Source organism: Tetrao urogallus, assembly GCF_951394365.1.
Source record: "Tetrao urogallus genome assembly, chromosome: 19".
In the NCBI taxonomy this organism is placed as follows: Eukaryota; Metazoa; Chordata; class Aves; order Galliformes; family Phasianidae; genus Tetrao; species Tetrao urogallus.
In genome coordinates, this window is record NC_136832.1 from 4,896,808 (window position 1) to 4,910,930 (window position 14,123).

Below are 14,123 nucleotides of genomic sequence, written 5' to 3' on the forward strand. Positions count from 1 at the left end.
CAACCCAACCAACAACAACAACAACAAAAAGTTACAGCTAAGAAAAAAATAACACTAATCAAGGATTTTGGAAACCAGAAGTAACAGAAATTGTGCTATTAATAAGGAGGAGGAAAAAAAAAAAAAAGAGAGAGAGGCAAGAAATCCAGCGACCATGGGCCAGCGTGGCTTCCTAGCATGTACTTTCTGTTCTCTCTCCTTTTTCCCAAGGTAATTGCAGTCTGCCGAGAGGGAGTTAAATGGGATTAAAAGATCTGTGTAAGCAAAAGGACCCAGAAGAGAAGGAGGAAGGAGTGAGCCGTCCGGGCCAGGGGGTGTCTTTGACACAGCTGAGCCCCTTAGAGAGGCAGAGAGCTGAGCTCCCGGGAAGGATGTACCCACAAACCGGCCTGTTCCCCTTTTTCTGATGGATTGCTGCAAAAATTGCCCGAAAGAGACAATGCACTAAACGTGATGGAGCCGGAATCAGAGCCGGTCTCCAGACTCAGAGCTACAGCAGCAGGCAGGGGGTGAGTACAAAGTGCTGCTTCTGCCGGCGCTGGGGAAGGGCATCCCGGGTGGGGACGGGGTCCCGGGGGTGCCGGGAGGGTTCCGGAGGGGAGAGCGTGCCTGCAGGGAGCCCCGCACGCTGGGGCGGCTGGGGTTGGGGTGGGGGAAGACATTCCTTCTGCCAGGGGATGATGTGAAAACTCCTGGGCTGGAGAGGAGAATGGGTTGGGAAGCAGGGAGGCCACGCTGGAGCCGGAGCAGAAGGGTGGGAATGGGGCTGGGGTGTGCAGCCGGGGGTGAGAGTGCGGCGGTGGGGAGCGGAGTGGGGAGGGGGACACAGCGCTGGGATGGCAGGGGGACCCCCAGTTCTTAGCACCAGGGAAAGGGGCTCCCAGACCAGGGACTGATCCGCAGGGAGGGCACAGGAATCACAGCCACATCAAGATGCCGGAGAGGGAGATTCCACCTCCCTGCAGTGCCCCCAGCACCTCTGCCCCGGGTGGGCACGGGGAGGGTCCCAACCCCACGCAGGAGCAGGACGGAAGCGCCGCCACCCAGCCCTGCACCGCGGGATGGGGGGCACCGGTACCTGGAGAGCAGTATTGTGGTCCTCCAAAAAGTGGGAGAGCTATGGGGAGGGCTGAGGCACGTTCCGAGAGGCAGACGGGTGCGTGGTGGCATGTTCTTCATGTGCTCGCCGCACACGCGCGCGCACAAAGGTCTCTGTCTATCTGTATCCACGTATAGCTCAAAAATCACAGCCCGCAGCCTGCCTGTCCTCCTTTTCACGTAGACAGGAGCAGCTTTTGTCATTTTCATCGTTGAATTTGTTGCTGTTGTTGTTGTTGTTGTTGTTCTCCTGAGGCCGAGCAAAGGGTTAATCCCTCTGGTTGCGTTGTCGGATGTAATGATGATTTACCGACACTCCCTTGGAAGGACTGGGATTCTTCTGCCTGGCAGTTTGAAAAAGTTGTGTACAGGATCGCTGCGCTTCTGCCAGAGCCGGATGGGTGCAAGATGGGGGAAAAGGACGGGTGGGGGGCTGGGGGCACCCCGAGGGTCACCCCTCTGCCTGCAGCCACCCCACGTGCGGTGCTGGAGCCGGGACGAATGTGCAGCTCCCTTTGTAGGCTGGACGCACGCTCTGCCTGCAGTGTGTCTGTGTGTGTAGGATTCCGCGTGTGATCCCAGCCGCTCCCACAGCCTGCACTCAGCTCTCCTGGAGCAGCGTGTGTGTGTGTTTATGCTGTATTTCAGTGCTGTAGAGTGGGTGTTTTTTGCCCAGACGTGGCTGTGGCACATCAGGAGATGCTGTAGCTGTACCATCTCCCGCTTGCACCTTTTAAACACTGTTACGACCAGAGTGCAGCGCCTGCCTGGGTCCGAGCAAGTGTGGCTGTCTGTCAAAAATGGAGAAGGCCGAAGGGGAGCAGGGGATGAGGAGTGCTGCAGAGGACTGAGAGCAGCACAGCCATGCAGTGGGGTGTTCAGAGGGCCACAATGCTGGGGGGATCCTTGGAGGTGCCTTCATGCTGCGCTGTGAGTGGGACGGAGGGGTTAGCTGTGGTCACACTGCAGGTGTGGGCAGGGAGATCCTGCTCGGGTCCCAGCACTGTGCTGATGCTAGGTTAGGGGCTGGGTTAGGGGCTGGGCACCAGCAGGACTGTGCGTGCGAGAGGGCTGGGTCTGCACCACTGAGCAGTGCCATAGGAAACGTGCTCTGTGGGCTCGTGGTAACTCTGGATATGAGAGCCTTTTGTTCCCAGGGTCTGCTCTGGGTTACATACCTTGCCAGCGTGCTGCTGATCCATTCCTTCCTCGGCAGAGGTCGCTTGCTGCTCTTACATTATCTCCCGATGGGCTTTTCGGTGCTGGGATTCAACTTGCTTGGCGCAGCGGTGCTGTGCATCCTGCCATTCCCCTGCTGGCTCTTCCTGTCAAGGCCTTCAGTCTCAGCAACACTCCCGGAACCCTCTGATGCCTTCGCATGAAGCGCTGGGTCCCCACGTGTCCCTGGGGCTCCACATGTCCCAGCACTCCTCTGGCATCCCCATCGTAGGGCTGGTGGCTGGGAGCTGAGTGTGTGTTCAACACCACTTGTGCTCTACCCCCAGCCCCTTCCAGTCCCAGCGCTGTGTGCTGCCCACATTTCAAGGGGACAAGGTGGATCTGCAGGCAGGACAAGCAATTTGGGACAAATTACAGCAACACTGGGCACGTTCAGCAGCAGGCAGGTCAATGGGACGTGCAGCAAAGAGAAGGTGGTTGCACAGCGTTGTGGAGATGTGTCCTGGAATGGTTAGGATCAGGGTCACAGCATTGTGACCAAGGCATTGGCTGAGGTCCTGCAGCTGGTCACTCCCCTGCTGCCACTCTGATACAGCTTCCAGCCTCATCCTATCTGTACTGCTTGAAACCTGCACTCATTGAGGTTGCATTAAAGACCAGGGGACTCCCAGGCCTTGCAGTAAGGGGTTGGATGAAATCTTTAAACAGTGAGAGAACAGAGATTTTTTTTCTCTGCCACTTTGTTGGGGGCATGAGGGGAAGGTGGATGTGAAGTGCAAATGGAAACAATGGGGAATTATATGCTCTGCCATTTGTATGCCATATGCTCTGCCAAATCCCGTTCACAACATGAAGGAATGCAAAGGTGTTTGTTGGAAGGACTAAAAAAAGGAGTTGGGTGACAGATCACACTTAGCACTTCTGCTCCAGTTATTAGCTGAGGACACAAAGGGAAGGACTGCAGTGAGCGTTGTCACATCGTTCAGCAGCAAAGCCAACAACTCAGACAGGGCTGGTGAGCAAAGAGGAGACGAAGGAGCGTGTTGTCAGTAAGATCCCCTATTGTAGGAAGTTGCTGGGAGGCATCTGGAAGGGTGTCTGAGTCATCACAGCCTCATCAGCCTGTCTGTCCTTCATCCACAAAGTGAGGAAGCAGGCTGTCAGCAGCAGGAGCTCAGAGAAGCTCTGGGGCTGGGCTGTGCAATGAATATGCAAGCTCTGGTTCCCAAGAAGAAGCGTGGGGACTGGGAGCTCGAATCCCACCAGCCCTTCATCTGCGGGTATCAGCATAAACCCTTGCAAGAGAAGGAGTGGGGTCAGTCACACCAATGCTCCATCACTCTTCTTGATCCTTCATCTTTGTGGCTAGGCATGCAATGAGTTTGTAGTTGCAGCTGGGGTTATATAGAATTGTAACCAGGAGCAGTGGGTTGGATGAAATTGTTTTGTGAACTTGGTGCTGGATATTTTGGGGAGCTGGTTGTGTTGTACATATATATATATATGAATGTACGTATGTATATTTAACGTTGAAAAAAAAACACAAAACAACCCACAGAACCATGCAGGGTCAAAACAGGGACATCCACGTAACGATAGGTTCCCATCCCTCTCTCTCAGAGGAATACTGTCCTTTCCAGAAGTCCTGGAAAGACAGCAGCAGTTTGTGCAAAGGGCAATAGTCACACCAAATGAGATTTCCACCTCCAACAGCTGGGAGTGGGGTTCATTCCATGGGGCAGTTTGGAGCCTCCATATGTAGGCTGTGATTTCTGTTTCCTGTTGGCTGCAGAACTGCCTGGAAGTCTTATTAAAAGTCACCTCCACTCACATGCATCAGATCTTAAGTGACACATAAATGATCTCTTTTTAAGAATTATTATTTGATCTACAGTTGGAAACGCAGATTTGCCTTTCTTGAAAAGCAGTTTGCAGCACCCAGCTGGTCTTCTGATCTATTGAACAGAAATAAATACACCTGGATAGGAGAGAGTGGGAGGAATTGTTTTTCCAATCTCAACATTGCAGTTCCCAAAACTGCACTTTTGCACTGTAAATGAGTGCAAAAAGGTAATAAATAAATAAATAAAAATGCTGCTTTGGTCCTTTGTAATATGTTTTGTTTCAGTTTTGACACATTGTTTAAGCAAAAAGGGGCATCTGGGATGATGCAGTCATCTCCTGACATCCAGAAGCCCTGGCGTGAGTGGTCCTACACCTTCTGATTGCTTTTTGTAGGAACTCCTCATCGTGTTTGTTCTGCTGCTACCTGCATGCTCACCCCCTCACTGGGGAATGCTGAAGTCACTGCCATAGACTGAGATGTGCCACTGTTGGCCTTTGTACTTCTCAGTCCTTCTCTTGTCTTGTACTCTCAACTCTTGTGTTGTTCTCACGGACTCATCGTTGGCATCTGCCAAAAGTAATGCAGTCCATAGCTTCAGTTTGCTGTAAAGGGAGCTTGTGTCTCCGCTGGAAAACCTTTAGGGTTAGTGTGATTTTAGGTCATTGGTGTTTAAGGGCATTTCTTCACCTGGTAGCTACAGTGGCGGGATCCTCATTTGGGTATTCAAAGGCCCTGTGCTATAAAAGAAATGAATTACTTTAGTGGGTGCCTCTTGCTGGAGTCTCTGTGGAAATCGCTGGTGGTGGCAAGAGGCAGAGATGAAGGCAAGGTGGGTTCAATAGCTCTATATAAGGAGAAAAGCCTTCACTATTACTACTCAAGCTGCTTATGCAATCCTGTCGCTGCGGAGTTGTAACGGAAAAAGAGCTTGCTTTATAAAATCCTGCAATAATTAACAGCCCCATCAGTCACAGGTCTGCCATTTGGAAGCTGCCTGTGCTTTTTCCATTAAGTTGGTAAATTTTGCCAAAGTGTTTTTCTTCAGTGCTTTGGCACTCGGCCCTGCTCTCAGCTCGTACAGCGCGCGGGGTCCAGGAGCGGGGCTGGGGCCAGCTGGATCCTGTGCCTCCGTCTCCTTTATGGCCCCGTCGCTGTCACCAGAATGGAATTATGTGCTGGATTTTCCCTGAGGCTCGTTCCCCTCACCGTGTTGGTCAACAGGAATTTAGGAAGCAGATTTGGGTTGTGAAGGTGCTCCTGCACCCCTCCGAAACCTGTGCGTTGTGTGCCCAAGTGTTTGCACAGAGCAGTACAAATCAGATCCTCACCACAGCAAAGGTGTTCTTAATGCCCAGGGCTCCTCCTGATAACCTTGTGTTGGTCATCCCTTCCCCTCGCCTTCCCACCAAGCAGTTTAGCCCAGTTGGTGGCACCCAATAAAAACTTTGCTCCACACACGTGTGGGAATGGCATCCACGTCCCGATGCTCCATTGGTCCTTAGGAGGCGAGCACAGAAGTGCAAGTCTTCCTATGATGTAGATTTTGGCTTCATTTCAGTCATAAAAAGGTTTCAGCTAGAGGTGGCCATGAGGAGTCATTGTATTCCCTTTGCCTTCCTACTTCCCAGGCCTGCAGTACCAAGAGCTGCATCTTATGGGCTGCAGTGAGCAGAAAACAGCCCCATCTCCCCACTGGAGATCTCTGGAGTGCAGGGAAGCTTTTGTGGTTAGCATATAACTGGCTACAGGACTTGGTGAAAGGTTTTGCTGTTCCAAGCCGCCGTTCCTTCATGCATGAACTACAGCAGCCCCAGAGCTCCTGAAATGCGCAGCCTGGTGTCAGGGTAATGGAAACAGTACAAAAGTGATGTGATTCGTCTCATCTGTGGGGCTGCTCCAGTATTTTGTCCCTTCAAGCCTTAAAATATTAACTAAGTGGCTGGATTCCTGCATGGAGCTTTACGTTCAAGGCCAGGTTTCCCCGCTGATGCGTAAATCACTGCAGCTTCATTGGAGCTGTGAGAAGGGGTCTCCAGCAGTAGGTGAGGATCTGGCCTGGGGCAACGCATCGTCTCAGAGGATATTTTCCCGTGCTAAAGCCTGAGACTTGATGGCAGGAGAAGAGTGGTCTCTAATCCCCATTGATAAATGATTCCTCTCTGCCAGATCTCAGAGAGGAGCGAGCAGCACTTTGCCATTGCTCTGCATATCCCAGTGCTCGCGCTGGTTTGGCTGAGATGAAGAACAACCGGTGGACGTCCCGCACTCCTCTGGCTGAGGACTGTCTGTAGTTTACATTTTTGTCTCCGTTCCTCCAGCTGCCTAATGCCCTTGCTGATCAAGCTGCTAAATCTCAGCTCTCGAAGACGAGGGAATTCAATCTCCAAACTTTCCACTGACAGTTTTAAGTGAGCTTAACCAAGGAGTTTCCTATGTTCGTTGTTTGGCCACAAACCAGGGAAGCTGGCGGGGGATGGGGGGGGGCTCAGATGTCTTTCTGCTAAAACTTTTCCTCTCTGCTGCTTTTTCAATGGCATTGTGATGCTTAAAGCTCAGCTAAGACAGAAAGCTTTGCCCAATCCCTTCTATTGAGCCCCCATTATCCCAGAACGTGGACACTGCCACCAGATGAGGATTCAGGAGAAGCCCATTTGCGGGGCTGAGTCTGGTACCAGTGTTGTAGAAACTCATCATTTTTTCTTCTCTTCCAATTTTAGGGGATTCTGCTTTGTCTGGACTGTGTTATGTTTTAGCTGGTTCCTGGGATTCACACAGGGAAACTCTGAAGGTAAATCACACTTTTTTCCCCTCTTCCTTTTTTAATCAAATTGAAAGCCGAGGGCTTTTATATAATTTTAGGGCCAAACATTTAATAATTCCAGAGCCCAGTGTGGAGAATTAAGTGCATTTATTGCTGATCATTGCAGCACTGATGATGTAGATGATGCAGTTAACAGCTGGCAAAGGAACTGGGTTTCTGCAGGTGATTACGTGCCCCACAGGACTCTCAGAAGTGCCTTTCTGCCTGGTGGAGCAACTGGGAATGAAGCACTTTGGTGTATCTAAAATATCACTGGCATCTACCTGCATTAGCTCGCACTTAACTACTTTTAGGAGGTGCCCCTTAAGACCAAGCCATTAAGGAATTAAGAGTCTCTGGCAAACGATTTTTTCCTTGACTTGGATGCAATCCAGTCGTGCCTGTGCAGATACATGGGATGCAGTGCATGTAGAAATGATGAGAGTTCTGAAAGGAGGAGGTTGGCTGTTAGAAAGAACTTCTCAGAAAGAGCAGTGAGGCAGTGGCACAGGCTGCCCAGGGGCAGAGGTACCATCCATGGTGGTATGCAAGGAAAGGGTGGGTGCGGTATTGAGGGATGTGGTTTGTGGGCAGTAGAGGTGGTAGGTGGATGGATGGACTGGATGATCTTAGAAGTCCTTTCCAACCTTAATGATTCTATGAAAAGCAAATTTTAGGAGGAAGCATCCCACAGGGGTGGTTGACAGGAGAATTTCTGTGTCTGCCTCAGCCCCTGTGCTTCAGGGAGAGCCTTCTATAGGGAGCGACCATATACCTTTACTCGTCTTCTCTAGGCATCCCTTCCTGGTGCTGCTGGAGACAGGACAAGAGTTTGGGCTGCAGTAACCCCTGCAATGACAAGTTAGCTTAGAGTCAACAAAAACAAACAAAAGAAATCCATATTTTACAGCTGATAGTGGTAACCGAGCATCTCTGCAACATCTGTTTGTCAGGGAGCCAGCTCCTAGAATAGCAGCACCTCTTCCACATGGATGTTTTACACGGGCGCATGCTGGAACCGAGCAGCTTCCTGCAACCAGGAGACAACAATAAGTGGACTAGCAGGTTCCAGGGCTCTCCTCTCAGTCTCCAAAGCATGAAGGAAAAATAGAAAGTTGGTCAGTGCTCAGCTGTAAGCCAGCCCACGGAGCACTTCTTACAGAAAAAATAAAATAAAATAACATCCCTGCCATCAGCAATTTTGAAAAATGTAATATTTTCCGAATTCTCCTTCAATGCAGAAGAGGTGAACATCTGGCTGAATTACTTAGTCAAGCAGTTTTCAGAGCAAGTTTTATGTCAGCTCATAAAGAGGCAGAACAAATACTGTCTCTTGGCGTCTCTCTTTCGAGTAGATTTTAATATGCTGTTTGGATCCATCTTTATCCATCCTTTTAGTCCCATGATAATTATGGGATGGTGTCATCTTTTTTAGTGTTGCCAACAATTCGAAGGAAACTATTCCACTTTGTCTTTGCTACATTACCTTTGTAGATGCCATCCCGTCTGAGATCATAGAATCGTTAAGGTTGGAAAAGACCTCTAAGATCATCCAGCCCATCCATCCACCCCTATGGCCCATTAAACCGTATCCCTCAGTACCACATCTACCTTTTCTTTGGAGGGTGCCCCCTCCACCACTCCCTGGCAGCCTGTGTCAATAAGGTGGTTCCCCTATGATAATCATTAAACATTTTTGCTCATTTTCCCAATAATTGGAGTCAGACTCTTCTTCTGGGAACCAAAGTCTTCCAAGGAAGGAAGGCTGTAAGGGAACATTGGCCATTTGAGACTGTGTTATCGCTCAGGATTTTTGAATATGAGATTTACAAAATCAAGTAGGAGCTTGTTCATGGATCTACATGAGGATGTGATTAAGCCAGTGCTGTGGGATATTGAAAAGACCACAGTTATTACTGTAAGGTGTAGAGATCCGCCTGCACAGTGGAAAATCAGGGAGCACAGAGGGTGGTTTTTTCCCTAAGCATTACAAATCCAAAAGATCATGAGGTTAGTGAGTTCATCTGATGTGCACTGACTAAGGCACTGGGCAGAACTTTTGGAAATGTAGAGCTTATCCTACCCAGTTTTAGCTGTGGGCATCTGATCTCAGCTGCTGGAATCTGGGAAGCTCCAAGTTATTTCTCTTCTGCATTTTGGCTTCCTTCCTGATAAAGTCTTTTACATAGGTGAAAAAGGAGCAGGACAGCAATGAAAGCCTTTATCCCCTCTTTTGGACGCAGTTATGTGCTTGTGCAGGAACCTCTGTGCATCTCACTTAGAAAAGATTTTCCCTGTTGCTCAAGTGTTGCTGGAGGAATGCAGCAGTTAGGTTCAAGGCACCTGGGAGCAGGCAGCTCTCAGTGAACGGATTTTTTAAATAATGTGTTTTGATGGAAAAAGTCTACGGAGGAAAAAAAAAAAATAAAAAAAAAGAAAAGCAAAAGAGGAAAAAATGCTTTGCTCAACTTGGAGCCATTTAAAGAAGCAAAAATTACCTTGCGTTTTGCATTAGCCGATGACATCCCATCATCCCTGGGGATGTGCCCCACCTGCCCAGGGCGGCCGTGGTGTGCAGGAGTCTGGAGCTGAGTGCCTGGACCTGGGGCTGGAAAATCCACACCCGTGTCCTGCATGAGGTCTGCTTGATTCAGATTCTTTTGCGTAAGCATCAAGAATTTGGCTCTACCTTTGTGGGTTTTTAGGGAGAGGAGAGGCTGGATCGTGCTTTTTTTTTTTTTTGCTTTTTTTTTTTTTTCCTTTTTCAGCAGCACTGTTTGAGGCAGTTGCTAAAAAGGCAGTTGGGTCGGTGTTGCAAACAGTAGCAGAATTCTCTGAGCAGGGAAACATCCTTATGTCTCCACAGAGCAGCTACCGAGCAAATAGCACTCAGAGCGTGAAGCGTTTCTGCCCAGTGGAGACGCACCGCAGTCTGTCTCTGGGACAGAACCTAAAAATACACGCAGAAATTGGAAGCTGGTGTCTAGCTCCCAGTTTGAGCAGTGAACTTATTTCCTTAGGGCTGAACCCTGGTGTCTTTGAAGTCTGTGGCAGGGGTCCCACTGGAGTTTGCGAGAGCCAGGCTTTGGCCTTTACCATTTCATGGGCTCTGGAAATGATCCAGTTTGAAGACATGGCTGCCATTCCTCCCCTCGGTGCACAGACTCTACCTTTGCTGTGCTGATGGACAAACCCTGGAGAGCAATAGTGCAGAGAAACAGTGGGGGACCGAGGATTTCTCCCTAGTGTGGGAGAAGGACCGTTTTTAAGCCTGAGCTGTGCGCTGCGTTATCCCCTCTGCATGGAGCGGGGAAATTTCCATCCCCTTGCTCATCTGACACGTCTTCTCCAGCATAGTCTCTGCTAGAAAATGAGTTCAGCTGCCTTGTAAAAGGGAGGTGGGAATTAAGCCATTCTCAGACAAAATAAATATTGATTGACTAGTTCTTATGTACAGAAATAGCCATTGTTTTTGCCAAAGTCAAAGAACGGAGGTTTTCTCGCTATTCTCCTCCTTTCCTGGCCAGAGACATTACAGGCCTCAGACTGGCTTCAGTCTACATCCCCTCTGGCCAAAACTGAGGATCTCTTTCTAGTGCTGGTTCTCCAAATATTGAGAATTGTGCTGAATGTTTAATAGTTGAGGGTGAAGGCGGCCAAGTTCCAAAGCCCCTCTAGAAAAGCAGCTGGCTTTTTTCTTTGGACAACCTTTCATTTGCCTTTTATTTTCCTATGGGAAAGCTGTGATCCCATGGTGTTAACTGATGTGCATCCATGAGTGGCACTGCTGCATTTCCGATCATTTTGTTCTTACCTTGGGAGATCAGGATTCAGATTAGGCAGCCCAGCAAGAAACTTGCCCAGGCTTTTTTCCCCACTTAAGGATGGAGTTAAATGGTCATCGAGTAACGGGCATTGCATTTGGGCAGGGAAGAGGGAAGGAAAAACAGCTGTTCTATTTTCTTTTCAACAGTAGTAACATCATGTTCGTCACTCTAGCCTTACATTTATGTGTCTTTACCATGCAGTTAAATTCCCTTATTAGACTAAAAGTTGGAGTTGGAATAAGAGAACAGAGCTTTTGAGCCCTTTTTTCAGGTCTGGGCACATTTATCTTTGCAGTTCTTGTCACATAGACCTGAGCATCTTCCCCAGTGAAGTAGTTCAGCTGAAGTTGCAGCCAGCTGGCTCCAGGCTGTGTTGCTGTTGCCTGCTAATCTGCTTTGGACTCCAGGCTGTGTGACTTCTGTTAGACTTCAGGGCCAGAAACCAGAGGACTCTGCTTGCACGTCCTCTACAGGCTTCTCCCAGAGCCAGTGAACAGAGATGGATGCTGTGGACAGCGAGCATCCTGTCTTCTCTTGAGCAATGCACCCAGCAAATCCCACCTGTTCAATGGCAATCACAGCTAGTTTTTCAGCTTTCCACAATCCAAGCCTGATCCCTCCAACTTACTGAAATAACACAAGGCTGTAAGACGATCTGCTGGGAAAAAAGCACTGCTGTTGAGAACCTGAAGAAGTTCAGTGAAATGTAGGTGCAGTTTTTTCATGCTGGGAGGCACCTTTGCTTCCCAAAACTCTCCAGAGTCTCTAAGATCAAAAGCTGCTGCTTACTGATCTGTAGAAAGACAGATAGAAGGCTTTTGCTCCCTTTGACAGCTCTGTTCCTTGCCTTCTGGGGGTATAACGTTTTGCAATGCTTGCTCAGCCTGTTGTTCAAATTCCTTTCCAGCTGTGTGGTCAGTGCTCAGAACTGCATCTCAGAGAAGTGGAATATTGGTGCTTGGTGGGAAATTGCCTTGCCGTGAGCTCAGCTCCCTCCAGAACATCTGGAGCTGGTCTCTGGTGGGACAGGACAGCTAGGCAGATCCGCCATGGAGCTGATGCATTTTGGCAATTGCCGATGACTGAGTTGAGCGTGCACTTGCTTTTCACTCTGTGTGCAGGAGAAAGAACTGTCTGTGCTCAGCTTTGATTACGCGGATATGCCTTTGTCAGAGGATGGCAGAGGTTTCTTCTGACCCGTTGCACTTTTGCATGGACTGGTTTGATAGCCATCTTACACGGATCCAGCCCTTGGGTTCCTCACCAACTCACATTTTCTTGTCGCTTCCCTTTCAGATGTGGATGTTCTTCAGAGGCTGGGCCTGGGAGGGAGAAGGCCATCGAGCGGACTGTCCTTATCACATGCCATTCCTCAAGGGGTCATTCCTCTCAAATCAGGGGTTATCTTTACTCAGCGAGCACGCGTCGAAGCACCCATCAGCACCATCTTCCCTGCAGGCTCCAGCACTGACCTGCTCCTAGTGCTGAGCCTGTGCTCCCACCGCATCAACAACGCTTTCCTCTTTGCAGTCAAGAGCAAAAAGAAAAAACTGCAGCTGGGGGTTCAGTTTGTGCCTGGGAAGATAATAGTGTACGTGGGCCACAAGCGCTCTGTATATTTTGATTACAATGTTCACGATGGCCAGTGGCACAATATGGCCATCAATATCCGTGGCCAGACAGTCACTTTATTTACTTCTTGTGGGAAGCACAGAGTACATGCGGATTTGCATTTTAAAAAGGATGAGGCATTGGATCCACATGGGTCTTTCCTCTTTGGGAAGATGAACCATCACTCCGTGCAGTTTGAAGGAGCCATCTGCCAGTTTGATATTTATCCTTCCGCCAAGGCAGCTCATCATTACTGTAAATACCTGAAAAAACATTGCAGGCAAGCAGACACTTACCGGCCAAACCTTCCCCCGCTCATCCCCATCTTGCCCAGGGATCCCAGTGCCTCCCCAGGTACTCCACAGCATATGGAGCCCTCGCTTCAGGGTCTGAAAAACTTGACCACTGCCACCCCATCCTTGGCGTTCGGCAGGGTCACCGCACCCCTCAAGACTCGGGGTTCAGGTGCTACAACTGCCTTGGTCTCACCGCAGCCGCCACTTCCAAGACAGACAACCAAAGCCACGAAGGTTGCAGTGGCCCCATCTCCCGCTCCATCGAGTCCTGGGACACAGCCGCCCGCCCGTTCGCTGTCTCGGGGGACGGTGACGACCCTCAGGGTGTCTCGGCCAACTTCCAGCACGCACACGGAGAAAACTCCCCTGCCTGGTGCCAAAAACGCCCTGCCAGCAAGCCCGAGCCCTGCCACGACCAGCAGGAAAGAGACCAAGCAAGAGACCAAAAAGATCAACCAAAAATCAACCAGCAAGTCCTCTGAAGCGCCCAGTACTGTAAAGCCTACCAGGAGGAGGACTGACAACACAACCAGCAGCGTCCACTTTGTCACCCTGAAGCAAACCCCACAGACCCCAACCGCCGGGCCCCTTCCAAAGAAGCACGTGTCGCCCCCCACCAGGAAAGGGGATCCTGGCAACGTCCCTCTGGTGTATACCAAGCCACCCCTGGGGGCTGCCCGTCCTGTCTCCAGAGCCCAGGCTCAGGCCTTCAACCTCACCACCCCAGCTGCAACCGATGGCTATCAGATCTTCGACCCCCTTGGGCCCACTCCGTTTCCATTTTTACTGGGATACCCAGGAGTGAAAGGAGACAGAGGACCTCAGGTAAGCTTGAGCACTTCGTGACTCTTTGTAGGTCCAGCTCAGCTGGGTTTGCATTTCCAGAAAAGCAAATACCGAGATGGATTTGGGATTTAAAACAAACAAACAAAAAACCTTTCTCTATTTGCATTGTGTAATGGCTTTTTGTTTGTTTGTTTTGTTTTTCATTTATTCCTTAAAACACCCAAAGAGTTTCCTCTATAAATTTAACTACAGCATTCCACGTGCTCTCAGGGTGTGTGTGTCTTGGCCATGGCGAGCATACACACATTTTGTAATACTAAAAGCAGTCAGGCCACACTAATTATCTGCTAACATGTTTTTTTTAATGTAAGAATGCAAACAGAATCTTTAATCTGGCCAACGTTCAGGAGGATTTGGTGTTCCAACCCAAGCCTTTTGCTGTAATATATATGTGAGAGAGGGGCTGTACATGTATAAGTTTCTCCCAGACGGAGGTTTTGGTTGCCAAGTTCCAGCCTAGAGCAAATTTTTACAGCTGACTTCTTAAAATAGTGAAAGAAGGGTATACAATGGAAAATTTGAGACAAGCTCCAGGAACACAATCAACAGCACTTGTGACTGCAGATGTGCTGCGCGTTGTTGCAACCCCTAAAATGCAAGGGCTGTGTTTTGGTGAGCCC

The 14,123-nt window shown here is 49.6% G+C and overlaps 1 protein-coding gene across 1 annotated transcript in view; it reads left to right on the top strand.

The window, feature by feature from the left end:
- Window positions 1-453: 453 nt before the first annotated feature.
- COL27A1 (collagen type XXVII alpha 1 chain) overlaps window positions 454-14,123 on the top strand; it is a gene marked incomplete at both ends in the record, with an annotated part of 124,429 nt that continues 110,759 nt past the window's right edge. The window contains 3 exons of the mRNA XM_079544868.1: window positions 454-509; window positions 6,841-6,911; window positions 12,047-13,482. Coding sequence (XP_079400994.1) covers window positions 454-509; window positions 6,841-6,911; window positions 12,047-13,482 — 1,563 coding nt within the window. The remainder of the gene's footprint in view (window positions 510-6,840; window positions 6,912-12,046; window positions 13,483-14,123) is intronic.